Source organism: Schistocerca nitens, chromosome 1, assembly GCF_023898315.1.
Source record: "Schistocerca nitens isolate TAMUIC-IGC-003100 chromosome 1, iqSchNite1.1, whole genome shotgun sequence".
Lineage (NCBI taxonomy): Eukaryota > Metazoa > Arthropoda > Insecta > Orthoptera > Acrididae > Schistocerca > Schistocerca nitens.
Window position 1 is genome coordinate 356,824,943 of NC_064614.1, and position 13,436 is coordinate 356,838,378.

At 36.9% G+C, this 13,436-nt stretch overlaps 1 protein-coding gene across 1 annotated transcript in view; it reads left to right on the forward strand.

Annotated features, from left to right (window-relative positions):
* LOC126248851 (amyloid protein-binding protein 2) overlaps nucleotides 1–13,212 on the forward strand; it is a 107,374-nt gene extending 94,162 nt beyond the window's left edge. The window contains exons 9-11 of the mRNA XM_049950284.1: nucleotides 10,210–10,355; nucleotides 10,683–10,848; nucleotides 11,014–13,212. Coding sequence (XP_049806241.1) covers nucleotides 10,210–10,355; nucleotides 10,683–10,848; nucleotides 11,014–11,246 — 545 coding nt within the window. The 3' untranslated portion in view covers nucleotides 11,247–13,212. The remainder of the gene's footprint in view (nucleotides 1–10,209; nucleotides 10,356–10,682; nucleotides 10,849–11,013) is intronic.
* The last annotated feature ends 224 nt before the right edge of the window (nucleotides 13,213–13,436 follow it).

Genomic DNA, 13,436 nt, shown 5'->3' on the forward strand with positions numbered 1-13,436 from the left:
TAAGTATCTTATCACTGCAACCACTGTTATGTTAACAGCCATTTCTCTTCATGACATGAAACGTCTTTCATTCAACCTGGTGCTCAACATATTATTTGACAATTCTCAAACTTCTAACTCAGTGTGCATGTAATTGTATTGTGAAATTGTAAATGTCATACAAATACAGTGACATTATTTTCAAGTTTCAGTTGAGAAAAAGAAGCCTTGTGATTTGTGTACATGTATTATACTAGATAATCTGGCAATACTTCACAATTGCTAAATATGTATGGGAATTGGATATATATTCTAATCTCCTCCCCTCTTTTCTTTACCCATCTCCTTCTCCCCCACCTCTCTCTTTTCGTCTCCTACTTCCCATCACCCCTCTCTTTGCGCATCACCTACCCCTACACCCCCCCCCTCCTGTCATCTAACCCATCACCTCTGTCTCTGACCTTGGGCATTGTTCATTGTTGAAGTTGCTTAAAATAAATGGGTAAATCAGTTGGGATCATTGGTATGAGAGACACCTCTCCAGCTGCTGAATCTATAAACGTAGGAGCTTCATTGACAGTATTCCACATAGTTGTAATCTGTGAATGCATGGGATTATGGGTTTCAGACTATTCATGTTCCATAGTAGTATTCTAATCACATGCCGATAAGCCATAAATACAATTTTTCCTGTTTTCTGTAAAACCAGCGGTGAGGAATAAAACAAAACAGCACATTCAGCACATTGTTGTGTTGACAGGTTTCGTTTGAAAATATGTATGAGGAAGAATATGTATATTGAGAAACAATTTGTCTCATGGTTTACAAGCCCTCGGATCATAGTTAAGAAACATGCGGGAAAGAATTTGAAACTTCACATTTCCGTGCCACAGCACAGCATTTTATTTGTGGCTGTCAGTTTTAACGGAAAACCTGCACATTGTCATTTGGGGGGGGATTTACTTTTGTTTATCTGGAAGTTGATGAGAGTATTGTGTAAAAATCTGAAGTATATTGGTCAACAACTTTGTGTTCATTAGAGCATCATGTAAAAATTTAAAGTAAATTGATCAAGTACTTTTCGAGATTTTTAGTAACGACGTTAAAGGATGACTTGTCCATATATAGTAGCATAGAAATGTACATTTCTGCAGTGTATTGTGCCATGTGTAATCAACATCGACCATATTGTCAGCATTCTGCTGCTGGTGCAAATCCTTTGAAAAGCTAATTTTTACTGAATTTGTTCATTCTTTCGATCAGGGAGTTAATATGTTTCAGTAATGCAGTTGGACAACTTGTAATTTTATAGTTTTCTAAATGAATTCTCCTTTTAATATAAAATGAGCTAGGAGAAAAACTTACACTTGCCAACTGCAGAGTCAAGAACAGCTGGAGTGGCTACAGATACTTGGACTGTTATTTCACAAGAAGAGAGAAAAAGTATAGGAAAAAGGAAGGAGGCTAAAGGGTGAAACAGATACTCAAACCAGATGTTTTGGAGGGACAAGATGAGGAATGGTCATTGGAATTATAATGAATATAAAATAGTCTTAAAATCAAATTATGCCTTTTGAGGAAATATGATTTGTCAGTCACATCACAGGTGATGTAACAAGTAGTGAAGAGAAGCTCTGAAAGAAAATTGCCATTCTTGCACTTACATCTTGAAAGCAAATTCAATATGCACAGTGTGCTATGATTAAATTTGTGATGTGTTTTTTAAAAACACATTTTGCAATGTGAACTAGAATTTTTCTGTGTCATCACCAGTATTTCCATTTGAGATCTTCTGACTTTGCCCATGTTATTGTTTTTTAGTATGTTATATTCATCTCTGCTCTGTTTTTTCCCCCTTGGATAAAGTAAAAGTACTTACCTCTACAACTGACTTTGGCATCCCATGGTAAATGAAAGAACATGGGAGATTCAATAAAAATGCAACATTTTCTCAAGAAATCTTCATTCATTCATAGAAATTTATTTTATCCACTTAAAAATATTTCCCGTGAAATATAATGTATTCTCGGAAGCACTTTTTCCAGTATTTGAAGCTGCTTGGAATCATAAGTTACAATATGAAGTTCAGCTCCCCCCAGCAATTCAGTCAGCGTTAGAGAAAATCATCCTTCTTGGTTTTGGGAGTTGAACGAAGTCACTGGGAGATGTAGCTGGTGAAGATGGAGGTTGAGGCATCATACGGGTGATTTCTTCTTCTTATCCTCTCTCTCTCTCTCTCTCTCTCTCTCTCTCTCTCTCTCTCTCTCTCTCTCTCTCTCTTATGAACAAGCACTGTAGTGTTGTTGTGGTCTTCAGTCCTGAGACTGGTTTGATGCAGCTCTCCATGCTACTCTATCCTGTGCAAGCTGCTTCATCTCCCAGTACGTACTGCAGCCTACATCCTTCTGAATCTGCTTAGTGTATTCATCTCTTGGTCTCCCTCTACGATTTTTACCCTCCACACTGCCCTCCAGCACTAACTTGGTGATTCCTTGATGCCTCAGAACATGTCCTACCAACTGATCGCTTCTTCTAGTCAAGTTGTGCCACAAACTCCTCTTCTCCCCAATCCTGTTCAATACTTCCTCATTGGTTATGTGATCTACCCATCTAATCTTCAGCATTCTTCTGTAGGACCACATCTCAAAAGCTTCTACTCTCTTCTTGTCCAAACTATTTATCGTCCATGTTTCACTTCCATACATGGCTATACTCCATACAAATACTTTCAGAAATGACTTCCTGACACTTAAATCTATACTCGATGTTAACAAATTATTCTTCTTCAGAAACGCTTTGCTTGCCATTACAAGTCTACATTTTATATCCTCTCCACTTCGACCATCATCAGTTATTTTGCTCCCCAAATAGCAAAACTCCTTTACAACTTTAAGTGTCTCATTTCCTAATCTAATTCCCTCAACATCACCCGACCTAATTCGAATACATTCCATTATCCTCGTTTTGCTTTTGTTGATGTTCATCTTATATCCTCCTTTCAAGACACTGTCCATTCCGTTCAACTGCTCTTCCAGGTCCTCTGCTTTCTCTGACAGATTTACAATGTCAACGGCAAACCTCAAAGTTTTTATTTCTTCTCCATGGATTTTAATACCTACTCTGAATTTTTCTTTTGTTTCCTTCACTGCTTGCTCAATATACAGATTGAATAACATCGGGGATAGGCTACAGCCCTGTCTCACTCCCTTCCCAACCACTGCTTCCCTTTCATGCCCCTCGATTCTTATAATGCCATCTGGTTTCTGTACAAATTGTAACTATCCTTTCGCTCCCTGTATTTTACCCCTGCCACCTTCAGAATTTGAAAGAGAGTATTCCAGTCAACATTGTCAAAAGCTTTCTCTAAGTCTACAAATGCTAGAAACGTAGGTTTGCCCTTCCTTAATCTAGCTTCTAAGATGAGTCATAGGGTCAGTATTGCCTCACGTGTTCCAACATTTCTACGGAATCCAAACTGATCTTCCCCGAGGTCAGCTTCTACTAGTTTTTCCATTCTTCTGTAAAGAATTCGCGTTAGTATTTTGCAGCTGTGACTAATTAAACTTATAATTCGGTAATTTTCACATCTGTCAACGCCTGCTTTCTTTGGGATTGGAATTATTATATTCTTCTTGAAGTCTGAGGGTATTTCGCCTGTTTCATACATCTTGCTCACCAGATGGTAGAGTTTTGTCAGGACTGGCTCTCCCAAGGCCGTCAGTAGTTCCAATGGAATGTTGTCTACTCCGGGGGCCTTGTTTCGACTCAGGTCTTTCAGTGCTCTGTCAAACTCTTCACGCAGTATCATATCTCCCATTTCATCTTCATCTACATCCTCTTCCATTTCCCTTCTTTGCTTAGAACTGGGTTGCCATCTGAGCTCTTGATATTCGTACAAGTGGTTCTCTTATCTCCAAAGGTCTCTTTAATTTTCCTGTAGGCAGTATCTATATTACCCCTAGTGAGATAAGCCTCTACATCCTTACATTTGTCTTGTAGCCATCGCTGCTTAGCCATTTTGCACTTCCTGTCGATCTCATTTTTGAGACGTTTGTATTCCTTTTTGCCTGCTTCATTTACTGCATTTTTATATTTTCTCCTTTCATCAATTAATTTCTATATATCTTCTGTTACCCAAGGATTTCTACTAGCCCTCGTCTTTTTACCTACTTGATTCTGTGCTGCCTTCACTACTTCATCCCTCCCCTCAAAGTTACCCAGTCTTCTTCTACTGTATTTCTTTCCCCCATTCCTGTCAATTGTTCCCTTATGCTCTCCCTGAAACTCTGTACAACCTCTGGTTCTTTCAGTTTATCCAGATCCCATCTCCTTAAATTCCCACCTTTTTGCAGTTTCTTCAGTTTTAATCTACAGTTTTAATGTGTAGTGTTAGCAGATGAAATATCATGGTGGTGTCTGAAATTAACGATTCTGCAAGATATTAATCATTTTATCAACTTTTTCAATTTTTATTGATGTCCTGGAATGTTCCGGATATTCATAATCTTAAATCCATTAACCACTTTCTTTGCAGTGAATATCTCACTTTTAAGTTCTTGTTTTAATCCTGAAAGATTTACCAAAAGCAGCATTCAACATTTTCATTGTGTTGCTGCACTTTATTTCATTCTTAAAGTAAAATGTAATGTAACCTTTTTGACAGCAAGCTTTGAAGTAAGCTCCTAATGTAGCTACTAATATCATAATAAGCTAGTAACAAGCATTCCAAAATAAACAACAAATTGTAACAGTTGTAGTTAAACGCTATGAAAATTAAACAGTTTTTTCACCCTTTGTCATCACAACCAAAATTGGCAAGAGCAGGAAGGGGGGGGGGGGGGGGGGGATATCATACTCTAACCTAAAGTTTATGTATTGTACCTCCCTTCCATGTCATAATCAACTACTAAAGGACACCAGATGCTCCTAGATAATATCTCTAGGTAGCGTAGTTATTCGCCGATGTCACATTTCCTGGTACTTGATCACAACAAATTATGGTAAAAGACCCTTTTTGGAGAGATATTTGATGAAATGTGTGTTAGCTTTGCTGCATGCTTAAAGTTTTTCTTGTTTTCAATGCCTAACTTTCGATGTCTGATGTGTGTATTTGAGTGAAATGGCGAACATTGCATCTGAAAGAAGGATTTATTGAAAACCAAAAATTGATACTGAATATAATAATGGAAAAACTGTTACTCACCTTTCTTTTCAGATGAATGCATATAGAAGTTCATTGAGAGAGACAGTAAAATAGTATCACAAATTAGCATTTAATCTCTTTTTGAAGACTGCTGTAGTGAATGCACTGTATTTATTTCAAGAGGTGATGGAGCGGAAAGTGGCAATCATGATATTTAGAGACCAGTTAGTAGAGGGCTCAAATGGCATTCATGTGAAGAAACTCCATCCAGTATTGATAATGAAGAGGCAAACACCAGTTGGGGGAAAAAAAAGAAGAAGATAGGTGCTTAAAAAGCATGGATATTGTTCAGCATGTTGCAGGACAAACACAGAAACATTTGGGCACAATGCAATTAGAAAATTAACTAAACAGGTGGTTGCCTTTTGTATTACATGCAAATCTAAAGCCCATCTTTGTTCTGAATGTTTTAATAAACTTCATTAAAATTACAACATTTATTTTTTAACTTTTTTACTGCATTTCCCATGCACTGATGTCGTCTAAACAGAAAGAACACTTTCAGGTGAGTGACAGTGCTGACAGTGCACTTTTTGTGTTAAAACTAAATCAATTACTTGTCTGTTTGCAGACGTCTCATGTGCACACCTTTCTTGATTCCTTGAAATGTCCCTGTTTTGCAGTTGGTTCATCTTCCTTCCAGTGATGGTCAGATTAAGCTGGACAAATGCTGCAAAGTGAGATGCTTATTCAGTACTTTTCCCTCCATGAATATTTCTTTGCTGTAGTTCATTGATTGGAATATTACAATGAGGCATGACAATTAAGATGTAGCTAGAAGAGGAAATCTTCATCTTGGAGGAAACCCTTTAGTCTCATAGCCATGTCCGCTGTCCTGTAATCATGTATGATTGTCAGTTTTTTTCTTGCACTCAACAACATCTCTGTGGTATTTGTGTACCAATTTTCCATTGTTTGAAAAATTTGATCCAGTACTAAACTGTTACTTTCACTGCCATTTTTTTTATTTTCCTAAGCTTCAAATGACTGCAATTTTGACTGTGTGACTCCTTCACTATATCATTTAATCCAGTCATGTGCTGATGGAAATTCATAATAAATACAATTTCATTTAAATCAGCAATCATGTCTTGCTTGAAATATGAAAAGTATATCATGAGCAGTGCTTATAAAAGTAATGGGATAAGTTTCATGCACTTATTTCCTCTAATCGTTTTTGAAACTATCACTGGGTGGTGACACCGCACTGGATAGAATTGCCTGTGCCAGAAATAGAAAATTATCTAAAATACTGTCAAAACGGTAATACTAACAAGCAACTCACCTTGACAATGGTTGGAAGGTTGTCAGCCAAAATATTGGTACAAGAGTTAGCAATATCCTTGATGCACTCACGAAAAATGATGAAATATTATTTTAGATATTTAGTTGGTTCTTTCATGTTATAATTTTAAAAATAGTATGAGGGACATTCCAAAAGCAGGTTTCATCATTGTTTTTGAAAGAAATGATTGTACCCCAAGTAACACAAACAAATGCCATACGAACCCACAACCATTACTGTCTCAACCACAAAAGGGGCGTCAGTGGAGGAGGAATGACACACGTGCAGAGAACAGAAGAAGAGAGCGTAGCAGCAGACCGGCGTGCCCTAGGTTATTTGAGTAACCATATGACAGCAGATAGATGTGTACTGGCAATGTGGTCACCAATGGAAGTGGACGAGGGCTCTTCAGTAAAGGTGTTGGGCTCTTGGACAACAATGTGAAACCACAAACGACAAGGCTAACACAGGTTCAGATTTATCACTTCAGCTGGGAAAGATTGAATCACCCGGCATACAGTCCTGATCTTGCTCCAATGGACTTTCACCTGTTCCCTGCATTGAAAGCCCCACTCTTGGGGTGTCAGTTCCAAGCCAGTGCTGTAGTATAGCAGACTGAGAGACAGTTCCTTGCAAGGCAAGACACTAAGTTTTACCAGAGTGGTTACTTCAAATTGATTGCAAACTGTGACAAATAGTGCAAGGTGTGAAATTCTTGATGCCATGGAGTATGTATTTTTGGCAATAAAGTTTCCATGTGAAAAACAATGACAAAACTTACTTTCAGAATGTCCCTTCTACAATGAATACTCTTCTTCCAGCCTTGCAGCAATTGTGCACCAACTGCAATTAACACTGAAGGTGAAAAGCATTATGGTTTCAACAGAACCCTCAAATCTTAATTGCTATATGATATGCTGAACAGTCTCTTTGCTTTTCTTATGTATTTGATGAGATGCACCGAGCACAATGTGTGCTTGTTAAAACTCACAAACTTTCAGTTCTGTGTGCAGTGGTGGGTAGATTATAATTTTTAACTTCAAAAATGTCTAAGTGGAATTTGAACATGGTACATATATTCCTTTGAGACATTGCAGTGAAGCCAGTTCCACAAAAAGAATACTTTTATTTTATCACAAGAACATACAAAACTCTCGATTTTTTATCTTATAATTTCTTTCACACCTGACTCTGTATATTTGAATGATGTTGCTTTAATGCAGTATGTGGGACCACTGGTGTTTTATTAATCCAGATTAATACAGTGGTCAGTGTGGTGTTGATTCAAATAAGACTCTGACAGTCCCACTAATTCTCTAATCTGCTTCCTACTCAAAAAAAAAATCGTAGCTAAGCCTACATGCACCACCTCTTTTACCCTAACAAAAGGATAGAATTTTTCGCTTTTCAGGTATTACCTTCCAGCCTGTCCTATATTACTTTACACAGCATTTTCCAATTATACTCAAACACCACATCAGGTATTGAGAATGAAAACATGGTCCTTTTCCTATCTTCCCATGTATTAACATAAACTTATATGAGATTATATGTCACCATTTTCCACTTACATAGACCATTTCTCAAGGTGCATACGATACATGCAACATAACAATTACAACATCTATTAATGTATTTTTTTATCCAAATGTGTCCTTTTCACAGCTCATAATAAGAAATACATATTTAATCACCAGTTTGACATCCTAAGGGGCGGAAATGTTAAAAAAGAACACTTGCTGAGGTCCGCAGAACAGAATGGTATCTCACACTTCTCTCAATTCACCAAAGAGATTGAAGGGGGTGGGTGAATGCCACCCATTTTTTGATGTATTATTTCACTTTGGGACATGTCAGTTACAGGATCATCTAAAGAAGGAACTTGAACTTTTAAAGAATATATCGTGGCTACCATTAAGACTCGGCAAATTAAACCAAGTATTGAAGAGGAAAAGTTTACAATCTGTCATGTACTTACCTTATGTTGGGGGGACTCTTCCAAATTGAGTTTGATTCTCATGAAAGGTATCTGAAAGTAATCAAGCACCACACTTGAAGAATGCCACTTCTCATCTCCTTGGAACATGATGTGATGCTCCACAAGGCAAGTGTCTGCAAGATTTTGCACAAGTGTTGGCCATTGTCTGTCAGGCAAATGGCAGAAACTATTTGAGGAGAATATATGGAACATCAGCAGTTCACGTGTCTATTCAAATTGACAAATAGATGGTAGCTGAATGTTGGATTTGATGCTCAGATGTTCAAATTGTGACATGTAAATAATCCAAGAGATGGCTTGCAAGCAGTACTACAAATCTCTACCGTTCAAATTACTTCTCTTCAGTTGTTCCTGTGTGAGATTGCTCATGTGTTGGTGCTGTCCGCAGGATTATGGGGGTAGTTTGAAAAAGTTCTCAGAACGGAATAGGAAAAAGGTACTTACATCACCAAAACTTTTTTATTTTTCAATGTAGTCTCCTAGTAGATTAATGCACTTAGTCCAGTGATGTTCCAGTGCTTTGAGACCATCTCGAAAATGAGTTTCCTCCAGGCCTGCAAAATAGTTGTCAACTCCAGCTATCAATTCTTTGTTTGAAGTGAATCTTCGTCCATCGAGAAAAATTTTCAGTTTTGGAAGAGATGGAAGTCTGACAGCCATATCAGGTAAATAAAGTGATTGTGGCAACAATTCTCATACCTTAGTTTGTGTAATTTTGCCATGGCGACAGCACATGTTTTTGATCCTGAGTCGAGTTGCGGCACCCACCTCGCAGATAATTTTTTCATTTCTAATTCTTCAGTTAAAATGTGATATATCCTTTCAGATGACATGTGACAACCGTGAGCAATTTCACGCACTTTCAATCGGCAATCCTCCATGACCACTTTGTGCACTTTTGTAATGGTTTCTGGAGTTGCGACACATCTTGGCCGACCACTGCATAGATCATCATCCAAGCTCTTCTAACCAAATTTAAACTCATTTGTCCACGTGGAAACAGTTTAATTGAAGGAGCGGAGAGCCCCAGTGTATTCTGGAAATCGGCATGAATGTCCTATGCTTTCATACCTTAATCACTTAATCATGGCCCGAATCTCGATTTTTCCCATCTTTGCGGGAACAACAACAGAACCATGTCATCACTACAGCTCTCTTCCAAGAGCACTGATGTGGCATGTGTTTACAGGCTACAGTCCAATGAATAGGCAACAGTTCAATGAATATCATGTGAACTACTTGTTGTGCTAGCGCTGACCTCTCGTGGTGATTCCGAGAACTTTTCAAACCACCCTCGTACAGTGTTTGGATGGAAAGGCTGTAATGTCAATTTTTTGACTCTGAGAAGTGTTAGGTATTTAGCAGCTGAAATAGCAAGAGAAAGAAAGAATTGGTTATGGCAGCATTTTTTTAAACCTTAAATAAACAGTTATGACACAGAAAGTAGTTTGACCAATCAAATTTATATTTTCATCAGAACTTCAGATAACCAAATCTCACATTTGTGTACCTTGAAACTAAGATTGTCAAGTGTATTGGTTGCCTGTACCATGATGATTACACTTACAAACTTGTGTATGTTGTGTGTATTCTTTCTACAGGCCATTATTAACATTTTGTGAAGTGCTACTGGTGGTACTAGGAGGACAGAAACTTGTGTGTTTTTGCTAGCTCAGTAGAATCATTGCTATTTTCAGAACTCCTGTTAAATATTTTTAGAATAAAATTATCTATTTATTTCAGGTATGCAGGAATTACTAGCTGAAGCAGAAGAGCTTCATTTGTCAGCGTTGAAATTATCCCTTGCTACTTTTGGTGAAAAGAATGTGCAAACTGCTAAACACTTTGGGAATCTGGGCCGTCTCTACCAGAGCATGAAGAAGTTTGAAGTAAGTAGATAGCAGTTCTAGCAGTCTACAGGCGCCAAACAGCAACTGTTGTAAACTTCATCAGACAATTAGACATAGTAGTTTACTTATTTACATGTTCTACCAACAAGATGTTGTGTCCGGAATGAAAATTATGGCACGTGGTTATCTGTTATATAAGTATTCACATAATATAATGGAGAAACTTTAACAGGAAATTAAGTGCCCAACATCTGAACTCTAAAATTTGTTCAGATGTGTTACAGAACCAAACCAGTAATAATAATTGTTGCTGTAATGGTTACTGAAAGAGAGTCAGTGTCTTTTCATTGCCTTACTTATTCACAGGAAGCAGAAACAATGCATTTAAAAGCAATAGCCATAAAAGAAGAGCTATTAGGAGAAGATGATTATGAAGTTGGTTTGTCTATAGGTCATCTTGCTAGCCTGTATAATTATCACATGAAGAAGTACAAAAAAGCTGAAGCACTTTACAAGCGATCTATTGATATCAGTAAGTACAAATGAAAATGTATTTAAGGAATGTCTTAGTTGTATATTATTCCTGATATAAAGAAACCTTCTGTCATCAGTAACAGCTGTATTTGTACTTAGAGTGATTGCTTTTATGTTTTTAATGTAAAATGTATAATCTTTAGTTCCTGTATACTTTTTCTAGGTTTAAAGCTGTTTGGTGAAAGTTATTCCGGCCTAGAATATGATTACAGAGGTCTCGTGCATGTATATCATGAACTTAAAGAAGTTGACAAAGTTGCTGACTACACATACTTATTGAACAACTGGAAACTTCATAGAGATATCACTTCCCAGACAGAATATGAACCTATTGACACCGATGGTGAAGTTCTTTCAATAAGTGATATCACAGCACAGTTTTTCCAGCCTAACTGAATGAGGTGTCATGTTTGAGTGTAATACTCTATCAAAAAAATTAACCTCCTTTCATAGGAAGGAGCATTGTGCCACAGCTTTAAGTGTTTTGTGATTCACACAGAATTCACAAGTACCTGGACACAGAGTATATACTGCCATTCCTTCACATGTGCATTATGTGGATAGATAGCTTTGTCCTCTTTTTTTTTTTTTTTTTAATTTAAACGAACATGTTTTATGTTGTTTTGTATTATTTTAAAATGTTTACTTTTTTATGTTAATTGTGGCAAAGATACTCCATTCAAAGCTTGCTGTCAAGTTATTGTTAATAACATTGGTAGTAATCTGTTACACTTAGGCGCTGGTGTCGTACCCCACGTTATGTATGTTGTTGTTTTTTAAAATTGTCGTGTACATACTTGAGAATGTTTAATGTTGTGACAGTTGTCTGCAACTCTTTGCATTTATATAATTTCATTTGTGAAACGCTGTATAAAGAATGCCAGTAATATTTGCTGGTTTTTTACTCTTAGTTGTGATGTTTTATATCTTTTAATATGTAAGATGCATGCTAGTCAATAGTTCATTTTGAGAAAACATGTGTCCAGTATTGATGTGATGTGCACAAGGAGCCATGAAATAATGTCTGTGGATGGTACTTCCCTTTTATATAAATTATCTGACCAAGGCAGAGTTGTGACATTTCATTTCATGTTTGAGTTCATTATTATAGTGAAATTTTATTTCCATCTTGTTCTCCCTCTCCACGTCTCTCTCTTTTGTTTTCCTCACCTCCTGTCTGCCTTTAAAACCCTATCCCCCCACCCCCTTTAAAATTAACTTATTTGCAATTTTTGACTGTTTTTAGTAAATAAAAGAAAACTTGAAGTAACAATAAAATTCAGCATAAAGGATGTAACCATGACACCTGATACAAACATTTCAAACAAATGCCCTGAACTAGAGTCCCTGTAGGGATTTTATGGATTCATCTCTACGGTGAATGTTGATAAGTCTTCATTCCAGAACTACGAATCATGTCATAGCCGTACTTCCATTATTTAAGTATGTATACATTGTCTACATTTACGGAAACTGATTGTTAGTCTCTTCTTCATTGCAGAGTAATTTGCCATGAAAATACCAGAGCCAAAATTAGGAGCTTTTGTAGTTTGGTAGAGCAGACTGTGAACAGCTACCTATTGTTTTTTTCAGTTGTTTGTGGTTGAGTTAACAGTGTCATTTCACAATTTTTAGTAATTCCATGACTAAAGTTTTGGTCGTGGGCCTGCAGTAAGAATTATTACTGCTTTACATCTTCATTTTATGGCATAACCATGTCTGCTATTTATTGCGTGCAGTCATCATGGCGGCCATTCTCTTCTGTGGAGAGAATTTGTACATTCTCATGTGTTTTAACGATCACCTTTTTGTCAGCTTTGTTTAAATTGAAAAATTTAATCATCGTGTTTCATTGATCAACATGGACAACTGTTTTCTTCAGTGTCATCCATTTTAATAAGACCTTTGTTCCAGAAGTAAATTTATCAACTTCACAGTAGTTGTACCAATATTTTTTCTAGTAAATGAATAAATTCTGAAATATCATTAAATGGGGTGGAGTTTCTAGTACTTGTGCCAGTTCAGGAGATGTCTAAGGTTCGAACATTTAATGAAGGACATGGAAAAACTGTTGAAAGTATTTCTATAGCAATGATATTTGCAGAGGATCGTGGGAATTGCCCATTCAGGAGGTCGTGCAGTGCAAAAAGAGTTGAATTTTAACCAATGGTCAGACTTTTTGCAGCAACTGCAGCTCCTAATTGTGTTTGGTTTTGATTCTTGTTATGTCTCTTAATTCATTAGTGAGACACAAATTTCCATGCATATATGATGCAAGCATATGCACACTGCCATACCCAAAAGGAATGGAGGGAACTTGTAAAAGAAAAGAATTTCATATGAAGCAGTAATAACAAAATTGTTCCTGCAAAAAAAAAAAAAAAAAAAAAAAAAAGGTGGAGGGGGGGGGGGGGGCAGACAAATTCAAATTGATGTGACTGGAAAAAGCTAAAACAAGGTAGCAGAAAGTGGAAATTTGACAATTATATTGTAAGATCATGGTCAGCTATAGAGCTGTTAGAAATTAACAATGTGGAACTGGAGCACATATAGTTCAAGGTAAGTCATGAAGACTGGAACAACACA